This window comes from Parasteatoda tepidariorum, chromosome 2 (assembly GCF_982258835.1).
Source record: "Parasteatoda tepidariorum strain Cologne lab strain chromosome 2, Ptep-v5.0, whole genome shotgun sequence".
NCBI classification, from domain to species: Eukaryota; Metazoa; Arthropoda; class Arachnida; order Araneae; family Theridiidae; genus Parasteatoda; species Parasteatoda tepidariorum.
This window is the reverse complement of record NC_141756.1, coordinates 114190908-114209959: the sequence shown is the minus strand read 5'-3', so window position 1 is coordinate 114209959 and position 19052 is coordinate 114190908. Positions and strand designations below refer to the sequence as shown.

Genomic DNA, 19052 nt, shown 5'->3' with positions numbered 1-19052 from the left:
TTCAAAAATTTTTTTTTTATTAATCTGTATTCCGCATTACAAACAGAGTTATATACAAATCTGTATAATAAAGCAGTGTTATACTATGATACAGACTTAAAATTATACAACATCAAATTTTTCTTAATCGTAACAAGTAAAAATATAAAATAAGAAAATTCCTTCGAACTATTTGTTATAAACCATTCATAAATATTTATAAAGCTACAATATTTGTTTACATGTCTACTTATTATTAATTTTATGATTTTTTCTTCTTGCATTAAGACAATATAAAATAATATTATGAAGAGTTATAGATTTTTTATCATAATAAATATTCCCGCATAAGCTGCAAGCATATAGAACTCATAAGATAAGTTCAAAATGTAGAGAATTACACTCAATAAAAACAGATTTTAACCCTTATCCTGTATTGAGTCTGCGGCATGCAGATGTAAAATTAAATCGTCTCCGAATCGGCCACACTCGGCTGACACACCTACATTTGTTATTTGGGGAACCTCTTCCCCAATGTAACACCTGTAAAGTTTTACTCACTATTCATCATACTTTAATCATCTGCTCATGCTTTAACCGTTTTCGTCTAACCTTTTTTGGTAGTTCTATTTTAACTCTTCAGGATTTGTTAGGTGACTCTCATCATCCTAACATTTTTGCGTTTCTACGCGCAATTGGTCTTCTATACTGTATATAACTGTTTTATCCTATTCACAATTTTATCTGATTTTATTCAGCTTTGAATGCAACTGTATTATAATGCTTTACTACATTTACATTTTATCTGATTTTACTCACTTTTGAATACCTCTAACCTCTTTCGAATATCTCTTTTGAATAACACAATAAAGTCGCTTTTCCAAAAAAAAAAAAAAAAAAAAAAAAAAAATAGACAACAACCATTTTTCAAATTTGGAACCTGTGATAGCCTTGCGGCGATCCCAATTTTTTGTGTTATTTGTAGTGAATTTGTAGTTGTTCTCTGTTTTAGTGAATTGTTGTTGTCTGTTTAATGCTAGTTTGTAGTGAATTTGTTGTTGTCTGCGTTATTTATAGTGAATCGTATTTATATTTATTTTAATTTGTCTGGTTCATAACAGCCTTTTTTATGTGTTATGAGTTCTATTCGCTTGCAGCTTATGCGCGGTTAATAAAGTTATCTATATATGTATAAGCACAATAAAGACAAAAAGGACGAAAAGAAAAAAAGAGAAAAACGAAGAAAATTAATAAGTTCTATTTACTGCGCATAAGCGTTGCAAGTTTATAGAACTCATAAAGTAAGTTAAAAATTTAGAGAAAACATGGAAAATAATAAAGATTAATGAAAGGAGAATAGGAAAAATTATTCAAATAAAATAGTAATAAAATAACGGGAATAATTATAATACTTCTGCTGACTGCTATGCTGAAATAGTCCGAGCTCATACTAATCGTAGTTTGTGTGATTTAATGCCTATCATTACCTTGCATTCAATGCATAAAGAACTAGCAAAATATCGCGCTCATCTCTTGAAAACAGTTAAAATTGAAATCGAAGTACTTCCGCGTAGACAAAAGCAAGGGTAACAGCTAGACGATGAAAAAAAAGCGGGATAATAACATATTGTTTAAAACTAATGTGTTAGAATTGGAGGAGGGGTTGTAGAATTAGAATATTTAAATACAGTTGTTCTTTGCATTCGGCTTGGTTACCATAAAAATGTATATCTTGTGCAAGATAGTTTTGAAAGGTAACCGAGAAAATCGCCAAATATTCCTTAAAGCGATTTCTTTCTACCATTAGTTACGGACAAGCGAAAGTTTTATTTGGACTTCATCACACTTTTCAACTTTGTTCAATAGTAATAGTAAACAGCGCGCATGCTTTGCTATGGCGACCGCTGCTGTTTGATAATTTTTTTAGAATTTTTTTTCTCCCCTTTGATTTCGATATGCATTAATTTGGTGAGTCTATTATATTCTTTTTATTATTAACCTATAATTACTGTCTTGACGGTGATTTCAATATAAATATGAATACTGAAGAATATAAATGCTGAAGAAGTAAAAGCATTTTGTGACGTCTTGAAACACGTATATAGCCAGAAATTGCAAATCAATCCGAGGACAAATATCAGTTGAGACAGTTTTTTTGCAACCCATGATTTGAAATGTTGTGGCTTTTAACTGATTCAATCCAGAAAGAAAAAGCATTTGACCAATGGATCACCAGTGATCGTGATGAGTCGATCACAACTCTTTTGTATTTTGTTTTTTTTTACGATATTAATATTTTACAATTGAACAAAAAAAAATTTGTAAAACCAAGTGCTCATTATTTATACCAAATGTATATTAAAATATATACCAAATGCGAGTTTGTTTTTATTCTACCTTTCACTCATTTTTAAGCATGATTATTTTTTTCGGAATAAATTGCTATTGCTCCCCCCTCCCCATACTACAATAATTTGTTCCGCCACTTTCATTTCTTATTCTCGTATAAGAGCACAATCGTTTGACTGAAAAGAAAGAAATTATTGTTATTTGTTTGTGACAAATGGCAACAGTTTCTTCTATCAGGGACATTTGTCCGTGATAAAGAAATTTAACAAAAGATCATTTGGAATGTAAAATTAGCGTCGTGTAGAAAGAAAAAAAAATGGTCATTCCAGGAACGGTAGGTAAAGATTAAAATAATAAGTGGCCGTGAAGGCTATCACATTACTCAAATAAATGTAAAAAGAATAATTCGGTGAATGAGAAAACGTTTTTCAAAGCAGCCAAGCAAGTTTCGAGATGGATAAGCCATGACCCAATCAGGGCGCAAAAAAACGCGCCAAGGTTCGTTACGTTTCGTATTTCTTTTTATTTTATTGTAAAAAGGCGACGCAACTTTTCCGTCAGTCTTCCAAACGATACAATTTCACTCAAAACATTCGACGATTTAACTTCATTGTGAAACGAATATGAAAATGGTTCATTCGAACTTCCTGTTCCTGCTCCTCCTACCTCTCTGTTTCGCTCGAAAGATAGATTTTGAAGAGTGCGGTGAGTTCATAATTTTTAATCTTTTTATTTATTTTTTCCATGCAGATGGGCACTGAAAAACGGGTAATTTGCTAATAACGTTATTTGTCCAAATCAACATAGGAAGAAAAAAAACATTTTTTATTGATGATAGTTCCTGTATACAGCGTTATTTATATTTTTACAAAAAAAATTGTTGCATACTTTCTCTTTAATACCACGAGAAAAACTTTTTATGGCGAATTCTGTCTCACCTCCAATAATTTTAAAGTTTAGGAAAAACTGTGTTTAGGTAAACGTAGAGAGCAGAGAAGGTGGACTAGTGTGCTACTATGTAGCACGCGAGAAGTACATAATTAATTTTTTGTATTCATTTATACAACAACATTTTAAAACAACACTTTACATTTAAACAGCACTTTAAAAAAAGTGACGGCCATCATCTGCAGATTCAGAATAAGTACGAGTTAGGGCATTTTGACATAGTTCAGATTTTTTGGTTGACTATGTAGTGTGCCCTCAACTTTGAAAATGTTGACTACGTATTCGAATTAATAATTATAAAATATATATTAAAGAAATTGATAAATATATTACTTCAAATCAATACATATGTACGTATATTATTGAAATTGTATCAATTATTGAAAAAAAAATTAAAAAATAAAATATAATCGCATTAAATAAGCACAATCTGGGGTATAATCATATTCTACCAGAAACATGCTTTTATAAAACTCGACATTCGTTGAATAAAATGTTTTTCATTCAGTAAAATGTTTTATTCAAATTTCTTTACTAAATTGCAAATAAATTATTAGACGACTAAACAAGAAAAATCGTATTTTATAATTTTAAGAGAAATAAAAAGATTAGCAATCGGTTATTAACGAAAAAAATATGAATGCAATTTTGCGCTACCCGCGCGTAGTCAAGTTAATCACATTTTAATATTAATCGCTTCATTTAAATATTTCTTCATTGTCGCCAAATTATTTGTTTAAAAATAATTAATTTTAATTTTTCTCAGCTTCTACGAAATAAAAACAGTTGAAAATTTAGATTTTTCAATTGAAAAATATGTAGATTAATATGATATATAAAAAATATATAAAAAATATGATATATATAAAATATAAATAATATGATATATTGTAATTCAGCATTTTTTCATCCTGAATTTAATTAAATAATCAAAAATAATTATTAAAAATTATTTTTTGCATTAAATTATTTTTGGATAAATGAGTTTTATGAGTGGGTGCAATTTTTTTGAATTGCTTAATTAGTTTTTAAAACATGATTAAAAACGCAAAAAAATGAAATTAACATTAAAGGGTCCATACTTTAAATCGCTCTCCTGGCCAAACTATGGGGACAACATTTCCCAGATTGTGGCTACCCCCCCATATATTGAGGATTAAGAATCCAAATATGAAAAAAAAAAATTTTTTTATTCAGAGAAAGTACATTTTTGTGTCCGATTTCGTTACTTAATTAATAATTAGCACTAAACAATTAGCGTATTTGAGGTCACCCCCCGAAATCATTAAGATTGGCACTTAGTACGTGAAAATCCGATCATTAGAACGAAAGTCATTCAGGGTGATATCTTTCTTTTCTCGACTGTGCATAAATCGTAAAGAGAGAACTCGAGCTAAATTGCGAATCATAAAAAATAAAAAATGCCGCAATAAATTTTCACAATGTTTGAGTTCTCACACGCTTGTGAACAGGTATTTATAATGAATTGAAAAAAAAAAGATCTGCCTTGTTATAAACTAAAATGTGAAACTTGTATCTTATTAAAATCAAGTTATATGACTTAGAAATAAATAGCATGGCTGATGAAGTTCAGCAATAGATGTCGCACTAAATAAGATTAAATGTACGTTGTTTTTTAATGTAATATTATGTTAAAATATGCAAAATGTTAAATAAATGTATTTTAAAAAGTAAGGCGCATATTTGGTGAAGCATTTTCATTAAGGCGAATAACTTATTTTAAATAGTGTTCATTTATATAGTTTTTTCTACTATAAAAATTAAAAACATCTGACACATTAATCGCCTTTATTTTATTTTATTAATTATAAAAGACATCCATTTTAAGATCTTTTACCTTATCTTATTAAAGTCAAATATTTTTAAAATACTGATTACATTCAATTTACATTTTAAGCAAGTTGAAGAGCCAACATAGTTGCATAATGTAATTCAATAGCTTGAAATAAAACTTGTGGTCTAAAGTGTCACTTAATAACTCCACCGCACTATTTTCATTTCTTTTAATTGCTTATGCATACTTATTGCATGGTGGCCAATTCATTGCAAATCAACTTCATTACATCTGAAATTAAATCTATCAATGAGTATAACATTTGGCACCTCTTTAAATACTATGCAATAAGAAGTCATTCGCTAAAACTAAGGCTATCAACTGTCTGTCTAATTCAGGGGCTCTAGCTAAAACGGGGAATGTTGGGAAATATGTGTTTATTAGACTAACATTAATTATTATTCATTTTGCTTGCTTTTTTCATGGGTAACAATAAATTAAATAATTGATAACACGCATCCTTTCTATTAAATAATATCCAGACAATTAAACAATTAGACGCATCCAAACTAGCCCCATGACATGAACCTATGTGGATGCAAAAACAACTACAGCCGGACCCCATTTTAACGAACCTCTGTATACAGAATTATGCGATTTAGCGAATTTTATGAAGTTAATGAAGTAGATTTATAGGAACCAATGAATAGCGAATGAGAAGTGGATGATGATGGTTCTTAAGTGAAAACTTACTTTTTCTGATGCTTTGAAGAGTTTGGAAACAGTGAAGACTTACCTAATGCAGCAAGATGTAAATTTCTTCTCTTCATGACGTGAAAAGAAAGAACTTTTTAAAGTAAGAAATCAAGGAAATAAGCAACTCGGGAAAGGGTTTAAAATTTCAAATTAATCAGCGAGAAATCATTCGCTGTATTTTAAATTCCTGAATGAAAAGTGTAAGATTTCTATTTATTTTGTGTATAGGAGAGGTTTGAATACTTCATAGGGTGTCATTTTTTTTATATGTTACCCTCGATATTACGAATAATCCCCGATTTACCGAATAATATTTTCGGTTCCTATGAATTCGTTTAATTGGGGTCCACCGGTATTTATTATTTTTTAAAAAAAAAGAAGATTACTATAAAAGTATGCTTACAAAATAACTTAAGTATGCTTCAAAATTAAGATAAAATTTTCGAACTTTAATTATATATATATGTTCAAAACAATAATTAGAAAACCTTTTTTGGCAAATTTATGAGAACTGACTACACTAGCCCCCCCCCCCGTCTGCTTTATAAGGGTATTTTCCAAACACCTGAATACTTAGTGTTGCTTCTGAACATCAAAAGTATGATAATTGTACCTTGATTCAGAATTTTTTTTTTCTTCATTTTTCACTATAAATTTTATGATTCCTATGAAATTGCTTTGAAACAAAAACGTATCAGAAGATCATGGAAACAATTGTGTAGAACCTGCAATCAACAAACCTTCATCGGTCAATTGATCATAATATTTATTTAGTAACTCAAAAAGTCAAAATGAGGAAAAAATAAACACGCCACATAACTAAAATTTTCATTTCATGACTCTAAATATCCAATTTCCTTTAAGACAATAAAGGTGACCTTCAACTTTAAATGCCTCCAAAGATAATATTAAAAATATCCCCAAATGAAATCTATTCTCTCTGTAATAATATTTTAATTTATTTGTCTGATATGAAATGGTTTGCTTTTCAAACTAGCGGAACTTGTTTTATACAGAGAGTATAATTGAAGAGTTTCTCATAAAATGTGAAAACAAAGCATTCATTAGAAAAATAATAAGGCATAACTGAAAGAAATTATTATTCTGCATTCTTTATAATTAATTTCCTTCAGTTCGAAAAACATTCAAGGAGACTAAATTATAACCGAATGAATCAAAATTTAACAAGTTTACTTATCAGCATCCATCAAAAATAACCTCCCTGCGGTCCTTATTCTTGCAATAATTGCCGAATTTTCACTCACTCTATAACTCCCTGTCTTACCAAGCATTTTCTGTAGAATAGAAAAACGCAAGTGACACAAAATAATACCCGAATAATGCAAAGATATTGAGGTCGCGACAGGGATGGGTATCAAACCCCACCCAAAATGTCCGTTGATGGTGTTCAACCTGCTAAATCTGCTGCCTTTTAAAACCTCTCGTCTACATACAATACTTTACTCTATGTGAAAGAACTTTTCTTATCAAGAACTTGAATTCTTCCCACAGTTTCTCAGCCCAAAAGGCTTCTGTACCCCCCTCGCGACATTGTTACTACATTACAATTCAATGTATTCAAAGGTATTCCTTATCAAGTTTTCAATATCATTTGTTTGTCGTTAATTGTGTAGATTTAATTGTCAATTATCATATTGTTAATTGTAAAAAAGAATTCTTATATACAATCGGGTACTAGGCACTCCAAGAAGAAGACAATCTATACCCACACATGTGTCCTATTACTTCAGCACCAGCTAATCTTTATCACCAAAATGGCGTATTAAAGTTAAGTTTTTCTTCATAGAATGGTAATTAGCGTTAAGTTAATTAAATACAGAACAGTATCGCACATCGAAATTCTTAAAATATAATTCTTTCCTATTTGCTCACGTATTTTAATTGTAATCGTGGTATAATTTTGTTTTGTGTACCTGGCAACTTTGATGCGTAATAAGTATATGTTCGACATGGCTTCGTGTCTGTCTTAGTGTAAATATATAGTGAAAGAATTGAAAACTTTGTAAAAGAATCTTTGAGAAAGAATATAGGCTGTGTTACTTAAGAGAATTGGTACTTAACAGTCCTGGTTTACTCGAAATAGAATGGAAAGAACAGTTGTTGACATAAACAAATACCACGTTTCAACAGCCAATCAGGATCGAGATAACCACAATTACGTCACTTGCAGGCATTCCATTATCGAAATGGGATGCCTGCAAGTGACTGCAGCGTGAGTTAACTTTCTATTTCTCCCTATATGTCTCATAAAATAAAGCGACTGTTAATTGTTATATATATTGAAAGACTTCGTCACTAGTACGTTTTATGCGTTGTATTTTTGTTTATTCATTTTTATTTGTCGTCTTTTTTATTTCTATGCTTAAATTAATCTAAATAGCTTTTATGTTTATCATAATAGACCGAGTGAGCAACAATGGCTCAGGGGATCGAACGTTACACCTTCCAATGAGGTGAACTGGGTTTCAATCCTTGTGATGGCTGGTCGATGTGGGTTAGAGTCCCTTTATCGTCCGGCTAACCGTGGTCTTCCTCTCCATGTAACACAGATGTGGGTCAGTTCCTCCAAAAAAAGTTCACGTTGGAAAAATTTCTTCCGATACTTGACCCAGGAGTTCCCTTGTCTTCTGAATTGGGCTAAAAATTATAAAGCTGAGGAGTTGAACATTAGTAGTCGTAAACCGCAAAATTGGGTCGACTGATCAACGACGGCTATAAAATTTAAAATAAAATAAACTAAGCTTTTAGGAGACCGAAGTATTTCTTATCTGTTCCTTTTTCTCGTAAATAAAAATGGTGAAAGAAATGATTCATTCTTTTTCTTCTTTGTCGCAAAGTGTTACCCAAATTGTTTCCATTTTTTCTTAAAACTTAGTCTTTTTTACCTTAAAAATACTAGCGGGATGTATCTTTTGAATGAGTTTCTCTGCATCAACAACATTACATTCAAGATTAATTTACGATTTTGGAACTCTTTTTCTTTATTCGAAGGATTCGATGCCGATTTTCCAAAAAACTACACACAGAAAGCAATGACATCGCTTATAATTTTTTTTAAACTTAATTGTCTTAAATCTGTCACATGATTGATTTTTTCAACTTTACGTATTGCCGTTGTACAATCAATATGTCACGTCAATATTAAAGGCGTGCTATATCTCAACCCATTTTGGGGGAAGTCACGTCGTCCATGTCAACCTTCATCCATGAAAAGGTACCTCACCATACAATAGAGTTAACATGTCTTATATACTAGTGAATTGAAATTACATTTTTTGTAGTGGTAGATACACTACAGTACTCCCCCACCAGAATTATATCTGTGATAGAATTCGATGAACAGGTACCTCCATTGCTGTTTTGTGAGAAGCCGGGAGAGCTGTATTAAGATCACCGTGCATTTTGAGTGGGGATCATGAGAGCTGTATTAAGTTCACGGTCGTGGTCGCTCTTGTGTTGCCATTAGCAGTCGAGTGAATACTTTGTACGTTATGTGTGATTGAAACTGAGTAGCAACAGCAGGAGGAGGTGGATAATGTCGCAGTCACAAGTAGCAAGTCAACTGTTTAATGTGGACCGTCCATCGCAGTAGGCGTGTTCAAATCGTAGTGGGTGTTTCTGCCTAGGTAGGCGTGTTCACATCACGTCCAAAGGTCACCCATTTGGGGGAAGCCTTATCTATGAAAAGGTAGAATCGAGTTGACTGTAGTGTATCTACCACTACACCAATATTTAAACAACTCTGTAATTATGTTACTATGAGGGTGGTTGTTGGCTTCCACCACTGAATGTTCACAGTTACATTGGCATATATCCGAAACATATACAGTGCCACTGCCATGTATATATTTGTCCGGTATACCCTACACTGATGTTTCTTAAGGTTCAGTGAGAATTACCCAATATGCATTTAACCAGTACTCCGGTGTTTCTCCTAATCTATTCTCAGCAGATATAAATATAATAATATCAACGGATAAATTAATATCAAATATTTCGAACATTCACCTAAGAGACTATGTGATTGTTGACATTCACCGGTGAAAGTCGACATTCTCTTCAGTTCGGTCATTCAATGTAACATGCACACAAATACTTTGCAATGCATTGTTTGTATTTGCACATTCTTTAAATAGAGAAAAAGGGTTTATGCGCAGATTATTATTTAAATTTCATTATCCGCACGCATCACAACTAAAATCAGATCTTTTTGCAATTTTTTTTCGTTCCCGGCCATTTTACTTCAGAAGTGTTTTTAAATCTTGTGCAGTATGCTAGAATAAAAAAATAAAATTATTAGTTATTAAAAAATTATAACAATGATTAATTATAACTATTCGGCAAAATATTTTAATTTTGTTTGGAAATCATGGAAGAAGGTAATTTTTTTCTTTTATTTCGTAATTTTTTTTTTCTTTAAACATTTATCGTAAATTTTAAAAGAAAAAAAAATACATAAATTTATATTTTTTATTTTATACATTTTCTCCCTACTGGTCCATATTTTGGGAACAGTGAACAAAATTATCATTATGAAAATCAACTCACTACCAAAATAAAACTTTATTCCCCCCAAAAAGCAGAATGTCGCTGAGTAACTTTTCCTGTATATTATGTATATATCCTGTATCACCATTACTTTTGTTCATTTTGTAGGTGGCACTGTGAAATCAGTTGATGTTGAACCATGTTCTTCCGAGCCTTGTGAAATTCCAAAAGGATCTGCCGCCATTATATCAGTTCATTGTGTTTCAAGTAAGCATATTTCTATTGACGTGTAGCATAGTTTCCTCCTCTTTGTTCGCGTATTTATTGCAAGAATAAACATTTAATTTGCAGCTGACATTTACACATTTTAATGACGTTTTTTTTTCCCCTCCAAATACTATCATTGTCATTCATGTTAATTGATATCAAAAAATAAATACTTTTCCCCGATTCCATTTAGAAACTTTAATCTTTGTCACTTATGTTAAATTTCTATGTTTGTAAAGGATAAATACGATGTTTTTTTTATCAAAGTGTATAATAAACATCCGCTTTTACAACCAGTTGTTAGACCATTTTAATTTCATAAAACTACAATCGCAGTGCGGATAATAAATGTATCAAAGCGGAAAATATATCACCTAAAATAACTTTTATTCTAATAATCGGATTTTCATAAACTAAGTATCAATCATAATAATGATTCGAAGGGGAGAAAATGGAACCTTCCAATGAGGCTAAGTGGGTTCGAATCTTAGCGATGACTGATCGATATGAGTTCCGCACCCGACCTGCACCGACCACAGTGCTGCCATGAAATATCCTCAGTGGTAGACGGTTACAGTCTCCTTGTCGTCAGACTAACCGTGAGAGGTTTTCGTGGATTTCCTCTTTATGTTACGCAAGTGCGGGTTAGTTCCCGCGAAAAGTCCTCCACGAAGGTAAATTACTCCCAATACTTGATCCAGAAGACTCCTTGTCTTCTGGATTGAGTTCAAAATGACAAGGCTGACGGAGTTGAACATGAGTAGTCGTTAACCCAAAAGAATGGGGTCGGTTGCTGAACGACGGTTATATTTTAGATAATGGTTTTGCAAATGTGTATATATAGTACTGTCTCTACGAAACACCCTGTATTTATTGTCTATGATTTTAACAGTACTCAATTCCTATACTTCATTTCAAAATTGTTGTTGCAGATGTGAATTGTGAGAAACTGAGACTGTCTGTATGGGCTGACCTTGCTGGTATTGAACTACCCTATCCAGGAATGAAGAGAGATGCCTGCAAAGGAAAGAACTTGACCTGTCCCATCACACACAACCAAGATTTGCACTACACACAGAAATTCGAAGTCAAAAAATTCTTCCCAAACGTATGATTTTCCCTTTCTTTCTTACAATAGAGAGATTTAGCACTTCCATATAATATACGTATGTTCTGAGCTAACTGCCATCCCCACAGAAAAGGTTCTTTATACGCTTTTTCACTCAATTCAACACACATATGTTAGCGTGTACATGTGCAGTAACCGAGAGATGTACCGTTTCATCTAAAGAGATTTGTCACTTTCTCATACCAATTCTATTAAACAATCTCGGCTCTCTTCAGAGCTTGCGCAGGGCATACTTACGTGAACAAGCTGATGAGTGATTCGGGAAAGTGCTATGATAAATATAGTTCGTTCACCAGGAGTTGGCACTTGGCTCCCCCTCCTCGGGCGGATATTTCATTTCAGCGCTGGAGTAAGAGCAGAAACGTCACCGCACTTGAAATTGAGACAACCCTTAATGAGCTCCAAACGAAGACAGCTAATTATTTTTCATTCACTTACTTCGCTTTATCATCTGCTATTATACCTTTCGTTACTCTAGCTTATTAAATATATTGCAGCAAAATGTCTCAAAAAAGACAAACTATTCACTCAAAAGAGAAAAACATTATACAATTTATGAAATATTTAATGTTAAAAAAATTGTACATAAAGATTGCTAAATAAATTGCCGAATAGCAACTTTGTTCAGGATTGTTCACATCCTTCTCTCAAAAATAGCGAAATAGTATCGTCGGATACCACGTGATGAAGGCGGAGCCAAGTGCCAACTCTTGGTGAAGGAACTATAGATTTACCACTTTCTCACACCACCCCGCCTGTTCACCCGTATGGGCAGCGTTGTTCTATCTCGGCTCTCTACAGTGATGGCACAAAACGAGTTGGATGATTCGAGTAAGTGATGCGTCTCTCAGGCAGAAATTTCGTACACAGTATTCAGCATGTTCACGTACGTACAGTCATCAGTTTTCTCATTGTGTTCCGATATATACTAATGGCTCAAAATCTCCTAGCTGTGATGTCATCATTGTTGACGTCGCGTACAGCTACCGAATTCCTGAAATTTGCTCCGTCTTCACTGCTGAAGCTGTTGCTATTTTTGCGATTGTATGACAAAAATATTTATTTAGCTGTTGCTGTTTTGAGCCAAGTAGAAAAGTTTCTCTGTGATACTCATCCAATTTTAACCACGCTTCAAAAGAATGGCTTTGAGATTTTATTTGGCAGGGTACCGAGTCATGTTGTTATTCCAGGGAATGACCTATCAGCTGCACGATCTGCCACATTTGCTTTAACATTTTCCATACCTTTCTCTGATGTAAAACTGCATATTCGGAAATTTGTGACATCATTGTGACAACAACAGCGGGATCTCAAAGTTTTTAACAAATTGCATAGCATTTTAACCGATTCAGGCCATTTGTCAGTACTGTTCTTGCGTAGTGCTGTCTTCAAACTGGTCATACCCGGTTAACCACTTACTGTTTGGAGAGCCTCCTCCTCTATGCAGTGCCTGTAACTCTCGATTCATCACATTTTAATAATATATCCATGTTTTGACCAACTTCGATTAACGGTTTTTGGGAGTTCTATTTTATGCATGCATTATTTGTTAGATGATATTCACCATCCTAATATTTTTGCGTATTTACGTGCTGTTGGTGTTTTTAACTGTATATAAATGTTTTAATGCATCTGCAATTTTATTCACTTTAGAAAACAACTTATTTTATTTACTTCGTGTATTTTATATCGTATTCATCTGATTTCATTCCTACCCTTTTATGTGATTTTATTTCATACCTTTTATCTGATTCTATATACCAACTTATACCATTTTATCAAGAATAATTGTACGACCAATAAAGTGGTGCATGTACTTTGCCTTTGGCGTATTGTTTGGCGCAGCATGTCGTCTTTTGGACTTTGTGCCACTAAACCCTACGTTCAATTCAATTCGAACGTACAATCCCTGGCCAAATTATTTGACCCACTTTAATATTCTATATAAAATCTTAATTATCAGGCAATAGCTTTATTGTTTTTACGAGATTGAAACCGGTTTGCACTTGTTTAGTCACAGTGTCGTTGGATGCAATACGAATCTCTGTAAAGTCACAATTTTGGGGAACAAAATTATGAATAAGACTTACTTCATTTAAAAATTGTTGCCACAATTATTTTAGTTTGTAACTAGACGCTTTAAGCTACCATCTTAGATTTCTTTAAACATGTAGAATTTTAAATTCGATTGATTGACTAACTTTCTGGAGAAAAAAAAATTAGCCTTAATTGAAGCTTAAAAAATAATAGAGAAAAAAAAACTCCATTTCAATCGGTGCAACCGTTTATAAGTTATTAATGGATGTTGAATCCGAAACAATGCGATTTCAAACAATAGGGTTTTGTTTTTTCAACATTGTTCTTATTTTGGTCACATTCAATTATTTAAAATAACATTTTTTTAAAAAAAGAATGCGAATTGGTGCACCTGTTCTCTAACGTCATTAGCGAACAATAACAATACTTAAAATAACTGTTATATTATATTTTCATGTACACAGCCAGAAATTTTAAATATTTCCTCAGTTCCTTATTTGTTGTAACAGAGAATCAAATTCTACACTTCAAATTACCTTTTCGTTAGTTTCGTTGTAATTAATCAGTTAATGACAATTTTCAAGCACTTTTAGTGATATTTAATTTAAAACGCTTAGAAAGATTTTTTTTTTTTTTTTTTTTACGAAACACTGGAAAAATTTACATTCAGTTGTTATTTGTTCTACACTAGAAGGCATTTCGTATTACTGACTACAGTAGGCTTTTACTACAAATTTTACAGTTAATAATTTTCGAACTCTATTTATCAAATATCAATATTTTTTTCATTTCATCGTACTCCCTGTACATTTTTCTATAACCCTTTATAATTTCAAGTTTCTAATACTTATAATGTTTTCACTGCGAAACAAAATAATGCAGAGGGGAAAATATTCATTTTTTCAATAAGCACGTGTATGTTTGAAGAAACAACAATCAGTTTTCCGAATGTTCAAAAGTGTACTTTTCGGTAATTGTTTTTCTTCAGTTCCTATTATTAGTTCACATTCTCCCTATATCTTGTTCAAATTTTGAATCGTTCATAAGATACTTTTTATTCATCCACTCGAGTTCAAATACGTTTTTTCTTTATCCATTGGCAAAATGGGTCTTGGTTTGGGTCTGATGGCGTGCACACACTTTTCAACTGTGTTCAAGAGTAAACAGTGCATCGTCATTGCATGCGTTGCTATGGCGACCGCTGCTGTTGTTTTTATTTTTGTTTTCACTAGCAGGTATTTTTAATGCATTTACATAATGATAGTTTAAAGTATTTTTATATTATTTTTATTATGAGTATGACTTATAATGAATGGCTTGACTCTGATTTCAATATAAATATGAATGCTAAAGAAGGAAAAGTATTTTGTGAAACACGTATACATTGGCAAGGATATGAAAATCAATCCGACGACAAACATCAATGGAGACAGTTTTTGCAATCCATGATGTTGTGGACTGAGTCAATCCTGAGAAAGAATTTGACCCATGGGTCATCAGTGATCGTAATAAGATGATCACAACTTTTTTTTGTTGATTTTTCTTCTTTTTTTTTCTTTTTTTAAAATTTTTCTTCGGATTTCGCTTTGATTTTTTTATTTAAACTTGCAGTGAAGGACACTTGATGTTTATAGAGTTTACTTTAATATTAATTTCTGTTGATCTAAGTAGGAACTGCCTTTATTTATTTATTTTTTATGTTTTTTCTTTTTTTTTTTTTTGTAATGATATGTGATTGTTTGGACAGGTTCAGACAAAAGCCAGGTTCAACCTGAAGACCAACGATGATCAGGATAAGGACATCTGTTGCTTCCGAGCTCCCGTCAAAGTTGTCAACGCTAAAGAATAAAAAAAAAAGCACACAAATTTTGTCATTAAGTTATTATTTCTCCCTGCGACTTCACTGATAATAATTGAGTTCATAATTTATATTTCTGTAAATATGAGATTAAAATAAATGTTTCACTTCATTCATGACTCAATAATTTGTATAGACTAAACTGATTTCTAATATGTATCCATTAAATTATAATGAATTAAAAATATTTTTTCAGTAAAAAGATTAAGAGAAAAAATTTATCGTTTTTTTCTTCTTGTAGTGTATCTACCACTGCTACATGAGCGGCCACGACCGTGAACTTCATATAGCTCTCGCGTTCAGCACTCAAAAGTACGGTGATCTTAATACAGCACTCCCGGCTTCTCACGAAACAGCAATGAATCAACTAGTGGTATTCGCTCATAGAATTCTATCACAGATATAATTCTGATGGGAGTACTGTAGTGTGTCTACCACTACAAAAATATAATTCCAGTCCACTAGTATATAAGACATGTTAACTCGATTCTATGTTGGGGTAACTTAGGGTTGAGAAGGTTGACATGGTCGAATAATACTATCCCCACACTTTTTATGTCTATTTTCCAGTTTAAAAGAAAATAAACGACAAAGATATAAAATATGAAAATGTTTAGTTTAATAATAATCATAAAAAACTGTCTTGTTATAGATTGTTTAAACATATACTGGTTAAGATATATATTTTTAAAATCATTATCAAAAATCAATTAAACAAAAAAAGGCCCATTAGGGGTCACAAATTTATATTTAATGGTAGAAAATAATACCACCAAAATCTATCGAATCACTAGTTAAGAAGAGGGGACCAAAAATGAGGAAAAAAAATAGTTTAATTACCTGATAAAACTTATTCATTCAAGGACTATAAAATCATTTCAAAAGAATTAATGGCTTGCTTTATAGAAACTTTTTTAACAAAATTTTGGGGAATTTCTCGGCCGTAAATTATGTTGAATGAACGAAGAAATTTCGTCTACACTTTCTTAATTTCCCGTGGTTCATACAAACCTTAGAAAACCGGCTTATAAATCGGCCGCTAGGAATGAATTATTTTGTTGTGTATCATTTAAAAGAATCTTTTAAAGACATGTGATAATTTATATGCAATGAAAGAAAATCTTCTTTATAGTTTGAAATGAAGTGAAAAAGATGAAGAGTAGTTTGTAAGATGGCTATTTTATGTTTTCTAAAAAGAAAAAAGTGCTCATTTTGAAAAGTGAAAAAGGCTTTAAAACTCTTTTTCCTATCACATTCTATAATTATTATTTTTGGAATAATTTGCTGGACATCTTCATTCTCATCATCGTTTGTATTTTAATTTCGACATTACTTAAGACAGATAAACCCACGGAAGTATGTATCTCTTTCATTTTGCTGTGATCTTGTTTAATACCTCCATCTTATATACTTAATTTTTTTGCTGTACTTTCAATACATTAGAGGCTACTATTATGGGAAACAAAACCAGGGAAAAACTTAAAAATCATTCTAAAAGTACGATATTTAGGCGAATGCTTCACATGTTGCATTTTAATAAAATGATCGATTTTTTAAAAAATTTTTTTTTTGTATAATATGAAAGCAGTTTGGCAGGGTTGATTATCACCTAAAAGCGGGAAAAATACGAGAATTTTTTTGACCATTTCAGGATTTGAGGTAGGTAGGTACTTTATTTACGCCGCACTAGAGCTGCACAGTGGGCTATTGGCGTCTGTCTGGGAAACATTCCTGTTGATGGTCCGAAGACATGCCATAACAATTTTGATCCTCTGAATCGAACAGTAGTGTGTATCAAACAGAAGCGTTTATAAACGTACGGTAAAAATAAACTTTATAAATCAAAATTAAAAATGCGATACTTTTTAAAAATTCTTACACACATACATAAGCCGGCTTGTATGTTCATTAGAAAGACAGGTTATGTGATATAAAAACTTTGAATGTTGATCCCTTTGTCGTCGAAGTTTTTCTTCGGGGAAGGAATCTGTGCTGGATTTTTACTTCTTTGCTACCCCTTAAGTCCCTTGCAAAACTTCATCAAGCTGAACGGTACTAGAAAATTTAATTGATTTGATTAATTTATTCTCATGTCGGTTTGCATACTCAACAAAATGAAAGGTTATAAATCCTTGTCAAATCGAAGATATAATTGCACGAATTCGGTAAAGGTAGAATCATGGTTAGAACGGAATTCAAATCCCGCTACCTCCACGCTTCAGAGCATTCGACGGAAGGACAATGCAACTTGACTTAAACGATTTTATAACCATCGTTCAACAGCCGACCTGATTTCTGGTAAGTTATAAGAGAACGTGACAGCAAGAAATTATACTTCTTCTGCTGTCATTTTTTCTTTTACATCAAATTGTCGAATGAACAGTAAATAAATAGAAAAAAGAAATTAATAACTCCTCAACTTATTCAAAATGTAAGCAAAGTGAGTCATAGTATTCATATTCAGAAATAATAGTACGTGGCTGCAAAAAAAAATCGTAATGGGATAGCTGCATAGCTGCAAGTGACGTAGTGTGGGTATCTCGATCTTGATTGGTTGTTGAAACGTGGCATTTGTTTACTTTATCACCTGTTCCTTCTATTCTATTTGGAGCAAGCCAAGTATCAATTCTCTTAAGTGACACATTCTATATTCTTACACGAAGATTCTTTCACAAGATTTCTATTCTTTCACTATATATTTCTTACTTAACAGAGACAGGCATGACGACATGTGGAACATAAACAAACTAGTTATGCGTCGAAGTTGCCAGGTAAACAAAACAAAAATATATCACGGTTACAATAAAATAAAATCTAATTCAAGTAAAAGATGTAGACGAGAGTGAATAATATTTCAACAAATTCGATGTGCGATACGGCGCCGTATTTAATTAACTTCACCTTAATTAAATACGGCGCCGTTAAAATCTAATTCTTACTTATGTAGAGAAACTTAGCTCAACTTAAATACGCCATTTCGCTAAAAAACGATCAGATGGCGCTCACGTCATAGATCACATGTGTGGATATCTGGTACCCGATTCTCCTGATAATAGCTTTAGCTTAATTGAATCACGTGTGGAATAAAAAAGTGAATAAATGAACGCATCAATAACATATTCACGTCAGAATGTTCTTGGAACATTTCTCTAAACATGTACAAAATTTCATATTTTTTCCAGTAGTATCTGTTTAGTAAAATGTATGCAGAGAAAATGTTCAAAAACAAGGATGGTAACTTTTTTTTTAAAGAGAGAAAGAGAGGCAAAAAAAGAAGAGGGAAATAGAGATATAATCAATAAATTGTAAGCTATTAATAAATTATCCCAATCGGTTGAGTTAAATGGTTTTAATATTTCAAGAACTAAGACAACGAGTACACACTTCTGTCGACGAAGAGGACTCCATCCCGATTCTGAACTATA

General features: G+C 32.1%; 1 protein-coding gene across 1 annotated transcript; it reads left to right on the top strand.

Moving 5' to 3' along the window:
- Positions 1–2739: 2739 nt before the first annotated feature.
- On the top strand, positions 2740–15739 carry LOC107438265 (NPC intracellular cholesterol transporter 2). Its single transcript, XM_016050501.5, has 4 exons — positions 2740–3033; positions 10505–10603; positions 11536–11711; positions 15517–15739. Exons 1-4 carry the CDS (start codon positions 2952–2954, stop codon positions 15616–15618), a joined length of 459 nt encoding a protein of 152 aa, XP_015905987.3. The 5' UTR covers positions 2740–2951; the 3' UTR covers positions 15619–15739.
- The last annotated feature ends 3313 nt before the right edge of the window (positions 15740–19052 follow it).

Excerpts from the sequence above, each read along its gene's own strand:
- LOC107438265 (XM_016050501.5), top strand. The coding sequence starts at position 2,952 with ATGAAAATGGTTCATTCGAACTTCCTGTTCCTGCTCCTCCTACCTCTC. Across the intron at positions 3,034-10,504 it reads GATAGATTTTGAAGAGTGCG|GTGGCACTGTGAAATCAGTT; the intron begins GTGAGTTCATAA and ends TTCATTTTGTAG. Across the intron at positions 10,604-11,535 it reads ATCAGTTCATTGTGTTTCAA|ATGTGAATTGTGAGAAACTG; the intron begins GTAAGCATATTT and ends TTGTTGTTGCAG.